The sequence below is a fragment of the Leptopilina boulardi genome, unplaced genomic scaffold, assembly GCF_019393585.1.
Source record: "Leptopilina boulardi isolate dan_hultmark-lab unplaced genomic scaffold, ZJU_Lbou_2.1 LbouV2_325, whole genome shotgun sequence".
Taxonomy (NCBI): domain Eukaryota; kingdom Metazoa; phylum Arthropoda; class Insecta; order Hymenoptera; family Figitidae; genus Leptopilina; species Leptopilina boulardi.
Genome location: NW_026137891.1, coordinates 5,273,438 through 5,290,256, shown reverse-complemented (window position 1 = coordinate 5,290,256; position 16,819 = coordinate 5,273,438). Strand labels below are relative to the sequence as shown.

The 16,819-nt window shown below is 25.2% G+C and overlaps 2 protein-coding genes across 2 annotated transcripts in view; one reads left to right on the top strand and one right to left on the bottom strand.

Moving 5' to 3' along the window:
- The window catches only part of LOC127284578 (LHFPL tetraspan subfamily member 6 protein-like), a 32,233-nt gene extending 26,242 nt beyond the window's left edge, over positions 1–5,991 (bottom strand). Inside the window, exon 1 of the mRNA XM_051310091.1 lies at positions 5,266–5,991. Coding sequence (XP_051166048.1) covers positions 5,266–5,355 — 90 coding nt within the window. The 5' untranslated portion in view covers positions 5,356–5,991. The remainder of the gene's footprint in view (positions 1–5,265) is intronic.
- LOC127284564 (major facilitator superfamily domain-containing protein 12-like) overlaps positions 1–16,819 on the top strand; it is a 376,445-nt gene that overhangs the window by 151,691 nt on the left and 207,935 nt on the right. The window lies entirely within an intron of this gene.

The window sequence follows — 16,819 nt, the reverse complement described above, 5'->3', positions numbered from 1 at the left end:
TCTGACACCGGGTCGTAAGTTGAAGGGCTTAAGGTGTGTTTACATTCTAGATATGCGTGTATGTACGGTCAAATATTATACGTACTACCACCAAATGCAACTTCTCTAAAATCGCCACTGGCACTTTCTAGTTTATTTGTTGAGCTTGTAGACAAAGAGTACGACGTTGAAAGCAATTGAAAAGTATAAAAGTTGCCTTTTATTTTAAGGTCTCATTCAACTCTTTACAAAAAATATTTTATTTAATAAATAAATAAAAAAATAATTTTTTATTCATTATTATTTGTTTATTATTATTTTATTGTTACACTGAAAAAAAAGTTTGGATCAAATAAAAATCACTTGATCCAAGTAAATTATTTACTTTTCTATTATATCCAGTAAATATGTATTTGATTCAAATAAATATTTACTAGACCTAAGTATTTTATTTTATCGTATCAAATAAATACACACAGAGAAATGATATATTTGTCTGAGTGCCTAATAAATATTTATTTGATTCAAATAAATTTTTATTTACGCCAAATAAATAGGCGTGAGACAAATATACGTTTATTTAACTCAAATATATTATATTTGGTTCAAATAAAACATTTCACTGGGTGCAGTAATTTGTATTAAATACAAATTAAGTTTATATAAATTATAAAAATAAACTAGTTTTTTTATCCAAATACTTTTTTTGTTTTCATAAAATAATTTATTAGCTTTAAATACTGCGTTACTTGTATTAAATAATTTGTTTTACTTGAATCAATAAAATAAATTTATTGTGTCAAATAATTTTTATTTGTGTCAAGAAACCAAATATATTTGAGTGAAATAACTAAATGAATAGTTTTAAATACTATTTTCGTTTCAAATAAATATTTATTTGATCGAAATATTTTTTATTTGTTTTCATAAAATAATGTAACTAGGGCATTCCACGGGAAATTTTCATTAAAAAATTTCTTATTTGCCTGAAACATTTTTTTTTCAAAATTTATATGAAAAATAAGAAAATCCTTTTTTTATATCTTTTTATTTGATAAAAATGAAGGAAGTTATAATTTTTTGAAATTTTAATGTTTTGGGAAAAAAAAAAATTTCGAATGAAAATTTCCCGTGAAATGCCCCACCTAAATTTAACATTAGTTCCACTGTTTACTCTTGATTACACTTTATAATATTGGCAATTGCGATTGTTTACATAAAATACAAATTTTGTGGAAAAAATACACTGCGTGTCGTGTATTTTGTTGAAAGAGGTGCAACTATAGGGAGGTTAATTGAATTTCCATTTTCGTGTAATTTCACAAAACAGATTTCATTCAGGGAAAATTACAGTACAATTTATTGTATATGTGTATATACAATATACGTACATTTATATATATACAGAATATAATATCATAAATTGTACTGTGAATTGTCTCTGATGAATGAAAATTAGAACATTAATTTTCGAATTACAGACATTTAAATGAGATTAATATCGCTATGTTAACCTTATCGAATTTAATTTAATGCTTAAATATTCAGTTTGCAATTAATTACAAATTTACAATCGAATTTTATCGAATATATTATATATATTTATATATTTATTCAACTTGATACTGATCAATTATACGATTCGGGGCATTCGAGTGAAATGAGTAAACTTTACTCAAGGCCAATTTAGTGATAGGTAAGTCAACTTTAGTAATAACTCAAGCACAAATTTCCAATGGTGCTATTCTAACATAAACTTTACCATTTGGAAATTTTATTCACATTTATTATTTCGAAAATTACATGAAATAAAATGGAAATATTGCAAAAATATTTATCAACATAGAAGTTAATTTCTAATTTATATATTGAAATTCATATTAAAAAGTAAAAAATTATATTTTTACACTGAAAAAAAAGATTTTTTTGTTTGGTTTGGTTAGGCAATTTTGTTTCTTCACTCAAAAAAAAGATATGTTTGAACCAAATGTACCATTTTTTTATATTTACCCAATTTTTTGGTTAGTTCAAACAAAATTTGTTTAATTCAAATAAATAATTATTTGATCTAAATAACTGTTTGGTTTATTTTAATAAATTTTTTGTACAAAGAAAAAATTTGATTGAGCTAAATAAACGTTTGGTTTATGCAACCAAATGTTTGGTTAACTGTATATCAATGCATTTATTTTGTTGATTTAACCAAAATTTGGTTGCTTCAAACGAATTTTTTTCTGAATGTTGTAACCAAATTTTGATTGGCTGAAACAGTTATTTCAACATTTAGTTAGGCCAACATAATTATTTGGTTGAACATTTTTAAATTCCAATCAAAATTTGGTTATGAAAAAATAATTTGATTAACACAACAAAATAGTTTAGTCTAAAAAACCAAATGATCGTTTGTTGTCCTAACCAAAATTTGATTACGACAAAAATTTGATTGTGCTAACCAAACATTTTTGTTATGCCAACAAAAAATACTCAACCTTTTCTGGTTGAATCAAACAAATAGTTTGGTTACTTAAATACCAACATTTTTTTTTGTTGGTCCAACCAAAATTTTAGTTGTTCTTTCTAAACATTTAGTAACTTGTATATATTATTTAAAAAGAAAAAATTTGTTTAGAAAAATTTTGTCATTTTTACTTAATTTGACGGACATTGTAATTAATAGCAATTATCGTAAAGTGATCAAGATCACGGATGTCGATTGTAGACTACTCAACAATTACTGTACAGTGTGTACACAATGGGAGCCCATCAACTTGGAGAATTTCATTAGTAGAATTGGCAAATTCGCGACTACTTCAGTCATATAACCTGACTATATAGATAGATACACAAAAAGCATATATACTAATTAACACGATTGTTTGAGGGGAACAATATTCTATTTTAATTCTGAAATTTCAATCAAATTATTTCATTTTTATCATTTTTTTTTGTTTTTATAAATTGATATGAAAACATATTTACTAATTGTTGCGCGGGAGGGTAAATTTAATTCTCGTGTAATGTATTTCTTTAATTAATATTTATTACAGCTTTATAAAAAAATATTTTTGTTCCAAAAAAAAAAAGTATTTATTAACAAAAAATTTATATAAAAATAAAAAGTTTACAAACTTATATAAATATTTGGTGAATTCGAAATTAAATTCTATTCGAAAGTATGGAATTGCAATATTTTCAAGTATATAAACAGAAATTCATTCTTTGTTCAATTTTATCCCCCTCATCAATATTGTCTCATTCGAATTAACTGGCACCCAATTGAGAATGTATATATGGTGCATCATGTGAATTTGTTGTTCAATGTCCAAATGTCACTTGGAACAAAATTTCATAGAATACGATTACTCCGATTTATACGATTAAATTCAGCTTTTTTCCCTTCAAAATAAATAACCGTTCGTTCACTGTCAACGCAGTACTACTGCAATTACATTCCCAGTATGTGTCATTCGCGTTCACAGAAAACTCACTTAAACAATTTCACGTGCATATATAGGTAAATTTAAACATTTGAATATGCACTTTGTGATATTGAAAATTTATTAAAATTTTTTTATTTTTTTAAATTATAAAAAAAAAATTTGTGTCAAAAATAATTTTAATTTTAAAGAAAATTTTCTTTGTTTTGATTTTATTTAAAAAAAAAAAAGATAAACAATTTTTGTTCTTAAAAAGAAGGTGGTTGAACGAAAAGTTAATAAAAAGAAAACAAAAGTTGGATAAAAATTTTTTCACCTAAAAATAGATAAGTAAATTCATAAAATGAAAATTGTTTCATTTTGTTTAACAATATTTTGTAAATATTGTATACTATGTTTTCTTGTATAAAAATAAGGCGCACATGTTGAAGACTTTCGGCACGCACGCTTTTCCAGTTTTGGAAGATTTAAATACGGCGACACCATCTGCTCAACAAGAGAGAATGGATGTTTCATAAATATCCCGTTCTATTTTTGAGAGCCGCATATTCCAAGTTGAATAAGAATTCTTTATAATATAGCTGGAATTTTATATAAGTTGATACAATTTTTTTTTTTTTTTTTTTTTGGAAAAAGATTATTTAACATTAACGTTATTTTTTTTAAATTTCGGTTTTTGCACTAATAATTGTGTATACAAAAAAATAATAATTATAATTTAGTTGAAAATAAATTAAAATTTATAAATTTAGTTTAAAATAAATTAAAATTTATAAATTTAGTTTAAAATAAATTTAAATATACGAATTTAATTGGAAATAAATAAAAATATACAGATTTATAAATAAACAAAAAAGGAAATATTTATTTATTTAAAAAATATTATAAATTTTCTGCCATTAAAACCGTTCATACACTCAGAGAAATATTTTATTTGGATTTAAGACAAAATTTATTTGAATTAAATAAAAATATAGTTTTTAAATTTTCTCTCCTTTACAATTTTCTACTCTCAAGAAAATTATTTTATTTGCATTTATTTGATTCAAATAAAAATATATTTGTCTCGAAGCCTAATAATTTTTTATTTTGTTTCAAATAAAACATTTAATTTACCGCAAATAAAATTGTATTTAATGCAAATAAAATTTTTATTTAAACCAAATGAAATTTATTTGAATCAAATAAATATTTCTTTGTCTCTTGAGATAAAAATATCATTTCTCTGGATGTAAATTATCTATCTCGCGATATTGACATAATTGGTTTAAATTTAATCGGCTTTAATGATTATTTCAAAAAATGTTTATTAAAGTCAGAAAAATGAAAAATTTAATTAAAAAAATTGAGTCATTCGTTGAAAAATTGAATAATTAATAATTTTTATATACTTGAAATTCGATTCTGAAAAAAAACGAAAAGAAAACTATGAAAAACGAAAACCAATTTTTTTTCCAATTTTCCTTTAATTTTGAAAAAAAAATTTCTTTTACGTTTGCTTTAAATTTGGTGAAAATTTCAGAATGAAATACTGGAAAAAAAAGATAAAATTTAGATTGAAATTTTGAACTTTTAACAAAATCCACAAAAATGCCAAAAAGTTTTCAATTTTCATCTGAACAATATAATTCATTTTTTTCGCACTATAAGGATTCTGGTAAATTTTTCCCCACAATTTTTAAAAATTTTCAAGAATATTGAAAAAAAATTTCTTTTTTCAAGAATAATTTCCATACTTTTAGCCTTAGAATAAAATTTTCTTTTTGAGAAAAAAATGTTTGAAAAAAGTATTTTTTAAAAATTAATTATTAAAATTGCAAATTTTTTTGGTAAAAAAAAGAAAAATTACCTGAATCCAATAAGGCAGATAAAATCCAGAGCATGCAAGAATCGACGCGACTGTCGACAACGTCGCCCAAAAAATGCACAACACTGTCATTTCACTTGAGAATTTATCACTTTCTCACTCTCACACTTTAATTATCATTTTTTTTTTCGAAACCCGCTATCACTTTTTGGTTACGGTAAAGTGTAAATCAGTCAGAAATGAACACAAACGGAAACGCTCCAATCTCCACCACCTCCTCCTCTATCTCCTTCTGCTCACACTTCCCGTGAAATCACTCGATCATCCTCACTCAGTGTGTTGATTATCCCAATTGAGCGTTAAATACCAAAAGCGTCTAATTCGCTTTTTAACAATTAAAAAATAAATTCTTTATTTAAAAAAATTATTCTTTATATAAAAAATGAAATTTTTCTAAAATCAAATAAATTTCACGAATCCGTTGGCATTAATAATAAACACTCGAATTCAAGTTTTCGAACCAAGCTTCGTGGCGCCGACTTAGAAGAGATAATAAAAAATTAAAAATAGTTTCAAGCGTGTATTTAATTTTAGATATTCTCTTGATTAACGAAAATGAATGTAAAAAATAAAAGAGACTCTGAAAAAAAAAAATACTGACGGAGAAGAATAAAAAAATGTATAAATGAATAAATGTGAATTTTGAAAATTTGTCTTTTTTCCTCGAAACGCTCAACGCCGCGTTCAGATTGCGACTAATCCCTTTTCCGTCTCGGGTTCACACCGTCAACTCGGCAGCAAACACTGATAGGCAACGAAGAGCAACCACATCTTCACTATGAGAATGTGAATTGTACGTGATTGTTGAGCGTGTAAACGTGTGCAAGCGCACGTGTCAGATGTTTGTATGTGTTGTCGCATGCGCATTAAACTCACTTCTCTTCAATACTATCTTGGCACCCCCTATTTCCGTCCATTGGACACTGCTGAACGACCTACCCCACAAGCGTGTCTTTGGTACTCACTCTCAAAGAGGTTCAATCGACCTCTACTTATACCGCTATCGTTATATTGACAGCAACTAGTGACAGTTAAACCTGCAACTAATTTCATTAATGTCCTCTGTCTATTCAAATATGTGTTCAATCAGTTTCTAACAAGTGTCTGTGTGTTTGTGTTTTCATTGAAATTTTATTATGTAGTCAGGAAAAAAAAATTCTTCTTCTATTGAGAGGAATTTTTTTATCTAAGGAACTTTTCCTCTTAATTTGAGAATAATTTAATCGTTACACCCAGAAAAAAGATTTCTTTTTTCAATTTCTTTGACAAATTTTTCTTTGATTCAAAAAAAGTTATATTTGTTTTAAATAAATTTTTTCTGTAATTCAAATAAATGTTTCTTTGATCCTATATTAATATTAGAATTTCTTTGATTTAATGCACAAATTTTCTTTTAAACTAAGAAGCTTTTTTTGTTACAAAGAAAATTTTATTTTTAATGAAAGAAAATAAGTCAAAAAAAAAGATGGTTTCTTTAAATCAAAGAAATCTTTTCTCAAGGTCAAATAATCGAGTGTATATTTGAATCAAATTTTTTTTCAGTGCACAAATATTACACCGTCCGACAAAATTCAACTTTTTTTTTGACCCACAAAAAAATACAACATTTTTGGAAACTACACGGAGAGAAAAAGCATATTCATCTTAACTTCATCTTTGAAATATAATAAAAAATTATTTAAATAAATCAAAACTGAGCAAAGAATTGAAAGCGGGCAGGTGATTCAGAAATATGCAAACTGAAAGTGGGCGTGGCTTAATAGTCTGTTCTATGAGTATCATACCGAGAGAGTATGAAGCTCATACAATCGTAGTATGTTTGTATTACATACGTTTGGCGTATGGACTTCTTACTGCGAAACTATGAATGTCATACAGTATTCGTATGAGAAAGTTTCATACATTAAACGTATGCCTCTTCATACTAAAAACGCATGGTTTTTCTCTCCGTGTAGGACCCAAAAAAAATACCCGTGTCTGACAGTTTTGCTAGATCAAGTCATTTGTGGTTTTTAGGGGTGAAAACAGCCCCTAAATAAAAAGTGACAAGATATCTTTTAAACAAGGAGGGGGTCCTTTATGTTTATTTCATAAACATTATGCTTCCTCATTGTGTGAAGCAAAAAATTCGCTTCCTCGTGAAGGAAGCAATGAATTTGTCCAATTCAATTGATTGATTTAAAAAATTTCGAGTTAAAAATGTTTTAAATTAATTAAATTTTTTGAAAAATAAAGAAAATTTTAATTAATTTTGAGTGTAACATAAACTTTATATATACGAATCGATTCGTTTTAATGCAAGGAATACAATTATTTTATTCATCAACTTGAATTTAAAAAAAACACAAAATTTTTTAGCTAAAATATGAATTTTCGATTTTTCAATTTTTATTAATTCTCAAATTTTAAATCAAATCTATACTTTATATATACCAACCAATTCGTTTCAATGCAGGGAATAAAATTATTTCATATATAAACATGAATTTAAATAAACACATCATTTTTTAGCTAAAATGAGAATTTTTGATTTTTTAACTTTCTTTAATTCTTTAAATTTCAATCAAATCTATACTTTATATATATCAATCGATTCATCTTGACATAAAGAAGACGATTATATTATATATTACCTTATATTTTTCGATTTAAAAATTTTTTCAATTAAAAAAAAATTTTTGGAAAAAAGACGATAAAATTTTTTTTTTGGGGTATTTTTAAAAATCCTCTCGTCATTTTTGAGAGATTAATGTGTTAAATAAGCCTACCAAATTTTATCAAAATCCATTAAAACCTGTTAAAGATATCGTGTTCACAAAAACGATCCACACACACATACACACACACACACACACACACACACACATACACACACACATACATACATCCGGACAATTGATCAGGATCTCATATAACATGTTTCTATATAGAGGAAAATTTGTTTTCACCATTTTTAAAAAGTTTATACACGAAAGGACTACATAGCTTCCTCCACGAGGAAGCAAAATTATTAATATTTTATAAAACTTGGTATCTGGGGGTTTTCGGAGTCGCTGATTATTAATCTGATGTCAGATTTTCAAAATTCAAAATGTCGGATTCAATATGGCGGTCAAAATTTTAAAAAGTTATTAAATTTTTTTTAAACCTTGATATCTAGAGGTTTTTTGGGTCGCTGATGACGAATCTGATGTTAAATTGTTAAAATTCAAAATGGCGGATATAAAAAAAAACAAGTAGGGTGTCCTTTATGTTCATTTCATGAACATTTTGCTTCCTCATTATATGATGCAAAAAATTTGCTTCCTCATGGAGGAAGCAGTAACACTGAAATTAATATACATAAAAAAATTGTGTTTGTTTAAATTCAAGTTTAAACATAAAATTATTGCATTCCTTGCATTATAATAAATCGATTGGTATGTATGATATATATTTAAATTATTATTATTATTATTTAAATTGAAAGAGTTAATGAAAGTTTAAAAAAAGGAATACAATTATTTTATTTTTGAACATGAATTTAAATAAACACAAAATTTCTTTGTTAAAATGTAAATTTTTTATTTTTTAACTTTCATTAATTGTTTTAATTTAACGCAAATGTATACTTTATACATACCAGTCGATTCGTTTCAATGCAAGGAATACAATTATTTTATGTTTAAACTTGAATTTAAATAAAAACACAATTTTTTAGCTAAAACGTAAATTTTTTATTTCTAAAATTTCATTAATTTTTTTAATTTTATTCAAATGTATACTTTCTATATACTAATTGATTTGTTTCAATGCAAGGAATAAAATTATTTCATATATAAACTTGAATTTAATCAAACACATCATTTTTTAGCTAAAATGAGAATTTTTGATTTTTTAACTTTCATTAATTCTTTAAATTTCAATCAAATCTATACTTTATATATATCAATCGATTCATCTTGACATAAAGAAGACGATTATATTATATATTACCTTAAATTTTTCGATTTAAAAATTTTTTCAATTAAAAAAAAAATTTTGGAAAAAAGACGATAAAATTTTTTTTTTTGGGTATTTTTAAAAATCCTCTCGTCATTTTTGAGAGATTAATGTGTTAAATAAGCCTACCAAATTTTACCCAAATCCATTAAAACCTGTTAAAGATATCGTGTTCACAAAAACTATCCACACACACATACACACACACACACACACACACATACACACACACATACATACATCCGGACAATTGATCAGGATCTCATATAACATGTTTCTATATAGAGGAAAATTTGTTTTCACCATTTTTAAAAATTTTATAAACGAAAGGACTACATAGCTTCCTCCACGAGGAAGCAAAATTAATAACTTTTTAAAAATTTGATCGCCATATTGGATCCGCCATTTTGAATTTTGAAAATCTGACATCAGATTAATAATCAGTGACCCCGAAAACCCCCAGATACCAAGTTTTATAAAATATTAATAATTTTTAAAAGATATCTTGTCACTTTTCATTTAGGGATTGTTTTCACCCCTAAAAACCACAAACGATTAATTTTGTCGATCTGGAATCCTGGTCGGGACCCGACCAGGGCCATGGTAATTTGCTCGACTTTATACACTGAGAAAAAAAATTTAGTGTTCTTGTAACCAAATTTTGGTTGGCTGAAACAAAGTCGTAGAGTTATCTCAACCAAACATTTGGTTAGGCCAACAAAATTAATTGGTTGAACATTTTTAAATTCCAACCAAAATTTAGTTACGACAATAAAATAATTTATTTAACACAACAAAATAGTTTGGTCTAAGAAACCAAATGATCGTTTGTTGTCCTAACCAAAATTTGGTTGCGACGACCAAATAGTTTGATTCGCTCTCAGCTCATAGCTTAAGAGAACAGTTAGCTTAAATCTCTCACAAGGATGGGTAGTCCAGTGGTCAGAGCTCCCGACCTTTAGTTTTAAAACAGAGGTTCGATCCCAGGCGATGATGAGATTTTTCAAAGTCCATAAATATTTCAATTGGATAAATATAAATTCAATGTTAAATTGATAAATAAATAATGAAATAAATAAAAAAAATAAACAGAAAAGAGATAAGGTAGAATAAAATTTTTAATTTTACAAAAAAAATTTGGTTAAGCTAACCAAACATTTTTGGTATGCCAACAAAAAAAATTCAACCAAAATTTTTGGTTGACTCAAACAAATAGTTTGTTTGCTTAAATACCAACAGAATTTTTTTGTTGGCCCAACCAAATTTTGGTTGCTCTGACTAAACATTTTTCTCAGTGTAGTAATTGTAATTTTCAATAAATTATAATTATTTATCTCTAATTGATAAATAAAACAAAAAAATTAATCAATATTATTTTATTTTATGATCACTAAAAATGTTTACTAATTTAAATTAGTGACTCACTTTTTGCTTATGAATTAGTAAAATTTTACTAATTATTAGTAACTTTTACTAACAATTAGTAAAATTTAAGAGAGACTCACTTTTTGCTTTAGAATTAGTTAAATTTTATTAATTGTTAGTAAAAGTTACAAATAATTAGTAAAATTTTTCTAATTCATAAGCAAAAAGCGAGTCACTAATTCAAGTTAGTAAACATTTTTACTAATTCAGATTTAGAGAGTAAAAAATGTCATAAAATGCTATAAGGGGCCATTTATTAATTACATTAGGGTCCTTAGGGGGAGGGGGGGGGTTTATAAAATCTCTACATAGTCTTACGTTGAAGGGTGGGGGGTAGAAGCTAATCTTACGTAAGATTTTGCCAAGTATTTCCATTTGTATTGTTGTAATTAATTTTTTAATTACATTAATATTCCTGAAAACTTAAGTAAGAAGGGGAGGAGGGGTCCGAAAAATTTTATGTATTCTTGTATGGGGGTAGGGGGGGTCAAAATTAGCCAAAATCGTCCTTACGTAATTAATGAATGGCCCCTAAATGTATTTTGACTAGTTTTTAAAAAAATTTAAATATGGCAATCAGGACGGGCCCTGGTCGGGCCCATAGAAATTTACTAACTCGGGGCAGAACAGGAAATCGGATCGGGTCCAGATCGGTAATCGGGATGAAAAGTGGCAATTTCTGCACCGGTATGAAAAAAAACTTACTAATGAGTGTGTTTTTCTTAACAATTTTCAATTTTTTTTATTTCTGGCTCGATAAATTGCAAAATTAGAATAAAACTTTAACATTTTAGGCGCAATTTGAAAAAAGTCATAAAAAGTTATTTAACAAAAATTATTTGTTTAAACAATTATGAAAATAATGATTCAATATTTAATAATATTATATTTTTATTGTTAGCTTGATAAATTATAAAATTAGAAAAAAAACTGCATGTTCCTAGGTGCAATATGAAAAAGTTAATAAATAATAACAATTATTTGTTTAAACAATTGTTGAAATATTAATTTTATATAATCACAGAAAATTAAAAGGCATTAAAATAAGCTGCAACGCTTCTTATTTTAATCCAATTTTGCTTATTTTAATACCAAAATGGATTAAAATAAGCAAAATTGGATTAAAATAAGAAGCGTTGCAGCTTATTTTAATGCCTTTTAATTTTCTGTGATATCTCCATTCATTATTAGACTTCGCTAAATAAATTATAAAATTAAAAAATAATAACATTTTTCTTGGTTCACTGTGAAGAAATTTAGTAAACAACAATAAAAAATTGTTTACACAATTTTGCTAAACTAATGATTTGAGATTGAATATTTAATTGTTTTTTTGTACTTAACTCGATAAATTACAAAATTTTTAAAAACCTTAATTTTTGTACACGTGCAAATATTACGTACATAACAATTATTTAAACAAATGTTGAAAAATTAATTTCATTTTTAATAATTTTATTTTTATATTAGTTTTAATAAATTGAAAAATTGGGAAAAACTGCATATTATTATTGGCCTATAACAATTGCATTAATAAATGTTGATGATTTTTAGTCTTTTTTGCAATGCACAAATTAGAAAACATTTGAAAGTTAAATTTTATTGTAGTATTAGAAACAAAATCCTCTCATTTTGAGAGGAATATTTATCTCCCCCCGCTTTTCCTCTTAATATGAGATTATTACATTTTAATCATTATTGTTACAAATATATTTTTCTATTTCTATTAAAAGAGAATTAACTTGTTTGACTATAAAAAATTGTTTCAAGTGAAAAAAATTATTTTTGTCTGACTAAAAAAGATTTACCTACTTAATTAGAAAACTTATGTACTTTACTTGATTAATTTTATCTAATATTTTTTATAAGCTGTATCTTCTTTTTCGAAAAAAATTGATTCGTCTGACTGAGAAAGATTAAGGTTTAGGTTGCAGTTTATTTTAATATCACCTAAATTTTTTTTTTTGCTGACGATGTCTGACCTTTTCAAACCTTTTCTACTAAAAAAGTGATTTGCCTGCTCAGACAATTTTTTTTACATAGAAAAAGTAATTTTTCTGACCCAGATAAACTTTTTCTTTTAAAAAATTAAAATATTAATAAATTTCAAATATTTGTCTGACTTAGAATGGTTTACCTACTTAAGACGGAAAAGTCTAATAAATTTTATCTACTTTCTATATTCACTATTAAATGTTCCATTTGATTTGATTTTTTTTCAAGTTAATATATTCTGTAATTTTTCTACTATTTTTTGTCAATGTTGTTTATTAAAAAATATAATTTCTGTCAAACTCAGTACTCTACCTACTTGATAGAAAACCCTTTTTCCTATATTATATTTATTATTAATCAATAATTCAGCTATAAATAAAAAAAAGTATTATTTTTTATCTCAGTTAAGCGAATTTTACAGAGATATTTTGTGTTTTAGTTTTTTTTTTTTTATTTATCGATTTTTCCTCCACATTGACAGATTATGTCCTTTGATTTTCACTTCCTGCTGTTGCTGATAGGGTTCAAATAACTTTCAAAACCATTTTCTATCCATGTTGGTTTCGTGTTTATAAACGATGAGTGTAGATGAACTTTTGGCCCCCATTGCAACTTCAAGCGAAGTTATCATCAGAGTTATCGCATTCGATTGGCGAGGTCCAGTGGGAGACTCAACGAAAGCTGCGGTTGGAGAACGGAAATGAAATTTGAAGCTATCGTCCGGTCAGCCATTAACGAGACTATTCGCTGTGGTTATATGAAACGATGAAAATCTCCGCAGATATCATCTCCTCTCTGCCACTGACATTATAATAAATTTCCTCAAGTTTTCATTATAATATATATATATATATATTATATATTAATTAACGCGATATTCATTCAACGATAATATAATGGAACTAATTTAAAAAAAAGTGCTCAAATTTTTGAAAATTTAGTAAATATTTGAAAAAAATTTCATTTTTACCTGTGTCAACTATTTTTAAAATTTTAGATATTACAAAAAATGTTTTTCGAAACAAAAGATTTGGTTATATTTGTCTCACAGCCTAATAAATATTTATTTGATTCAAATTAATTTTTATTTAATTTAAATAAATTTTTATTTGATTTAAATAAAAAATATTTATTTACGCGAAATAAATCGGCTGAGACAAATATATGTTTATTTAACTCAAATATATTATATTTGCGCTAAAACATTTTTGAGTGTAAGTAACGCAAAAAAAAAAATTTGGATATTACACTGAAAAAAAAATTTATTTGATTCTAAAAATCGTTAACTTATTATCGAGTTATCAAATAAATATTTATTTCGTTCTAGTAAATATTTATTTGGCAATAGTTAACGATTTTTAGAATCAAATAAATCTTTTTTTCAGTCTAATCTAACCATAAATTTTTTTTTGCGGCATATCCAGAAAAATGTTCTATTTTAAGCAATAATATAATATATTTGAGTTAAATAAACGTATATTTGTCTCACAGCCTACTAGCCTATTTTTTTGGCGTTAATAAAATTTTTATTTGAATAAATAAAATTTTTTTTAATAAATTACTTTGTAACAAATGAATATTTTTTTGCAACAGATAAATATGTATTTATCTCTGAGACAAATATATCTTTTCTCTGAGTATATTTGAATCAATAAATTCTGTATTTAAAGAAAATAAAATTTAATTGACTCAAATAATAAATTATTTAATTGGAAATAAATATTTATTTGATAATAGCTAAGAAACAAATAAATTATTTTTTTCACTGTATCAAATTTCATGTTGCTTTAATTTTGAAAAATAATGAAATATTCCTTCTTAAAAAAAAAAATTATTTTTGAATATCAATTTCCATAATGAAATTTTGATCCAAATTTTGTTTAGAAAACCAAAATTGTATTTTATTTAGAAATTGAAAGCATTGAAGATACACAGATTGACGGTCATTGAAAGAAAAGCTAAATTTTTTGCCATTGCTTGAAACGAAGCAATATGATTTCGTGAAATTCGTTCACCAGAGCTTTTTTCCGGTCGGACTGACGAAAATGTCGGTCAGCATACTACTGGAGCTGGAAACGAATTTCCCCGCGTTTAAATATATATATATATATAAAATATGAAAATAAAAAATCGCGCAAAATTTCAGACTAACACTGATTATTAATTTTCTCATTTCTCACACTCTTCTTGAATTCACAATTTAATTCCATATTTCTATCCATCTCCAATTATTTCATTCTTCAACATATATTCGCCAAAAATTCCAATAAAGGTTTATTTAAATTTCAAGCGCACCGGAATTCTTTTATTAAAAAAAAAATTTTGAATTAAAACATTTTAGTATATAAAAAATATTAATAAAATACGCCTTTTTGAAAATTTTTTTTTATATATATAAGAAGAAAAAAATTATTTTAAAGTAATAAAAAAAAAAGAAATAGAGAATTTTTGGTGTGATTTAGACGGTGCATATATATAGATAGAGAAATGTTACAGGCGAGGAAAATGGAGAGGCAGTAAAATCTCATTTTCGTGTAAATTCCATCGAGTTTTATTGCACAGACCACAACCAAAATCTCGTTTGGTTAAGCATATTTTTGTGTACACGCGAAGTATATACACTTATACGCAAACAAAATTTTGCTCGTTTTATACATTCTCTCTCGCAATCAGTTAATTACCCTCGTAAAAAATAATAAACTAGCTTAATTGTCATACATATAGTTGTACACATACATATTGTCCTCTATACAAGGTATTAGCAAATTTTCTGCACAAAAAAAATACTATTTTTATTTAAATTTTTGTTAAATAAGATAAGGAATAAAAAATTGATTATTTTAGTCAAACGCGAAAATTTCGAAAAAAAATAATAAAAATATAAAAATATAATTTAAAAATTTAAAAATTTTATAATTTAAAAATATAAATTATTATAATTTATATTTGTTTAATAATCGTAAAAAGACGTTGATTCGTTTCTATTTTGAAATTCCCTTTTTTTCCCCGAGATTTCGGACACACCAACAACAAAATCGATTACGTACTCAATTTATTTTTACGACATTGAGTATTGACAATGCCATCATGATGCCAATTTAAAGATTTTATGGCGCGTATTTTTTTTCCAATGGACCACTCTTTTACTTTTATACAAAATATATAAACTCTTCAGAAATTTATTATTTCGAAAATTTTTTTTTAAAGTTTTATTCATTTTTATTTAAATATAAACTAATTTTTTTCTTTGCCGTTGGAATTTGTTTTTGTAAAAATTTTGTGCTTTTTAAATATTTTTTTTCTGAATCATAAAATAGTGAAAAATTATTTTCTTTCAATAAATTTATGATAAAATTCAATTTTCAATGTAACTTTTTTAAAGTTTATAAAAAAAAATTAAGCACTGAAAAAAATTCTGTCTGAGATAAGAAGAATTCTGATTGTCATAAGTAAAATTTTTGATAGGGTATATTTAACATAATGATTCTGGTTAAATTGACCAGAATTCTGGATACTTCAATAGGAATTCTAATTTTTAAAACAGAATTTTTGTTATTACAAGCCGAATTCTAGTTAATTTAACCACAATTTTAGTTATTTCAACCATAAATTTTAAATAATTTAACCATAATTTTAGTTATTTTAACCAAAATTCTAGTTAATTTATCTAGATAAAGTACTAAAATCTAGTTACTTTAACCAGAAATCTGGGTATTTTAACCAAGATTTTACTTATAGTTAGAATTCTAGTTACATTAACCAAAATTTTGATTATATCAACCAGAAATCTAATTAATTTTACTTGAAATTTGATTATTTAACTAGAATTTAAGTTTTTTCAATCAAAATTCTGGTTAATTTATCTAAACTGCTATAGTTACATTAACCAGAATTCTGAGTATATTCACCATCAGGATTATGTTTAATTTTACCAGAGTTCTATTTATTTTTACCCGAATTCTAATTACTTTAACCAGAACCCAAATTAATTTAACCAGAATTCTGGTTCTTTCAACCAGAATTTTACTTAATTTAATCAGAATTTTAGTTTTTTCAACCAAAATTCTAGTTAATTAACACAGCCACACAAAAAAAAAAGTACCCGGGCCGGGGAATGAGACCACCATTTCTTGAT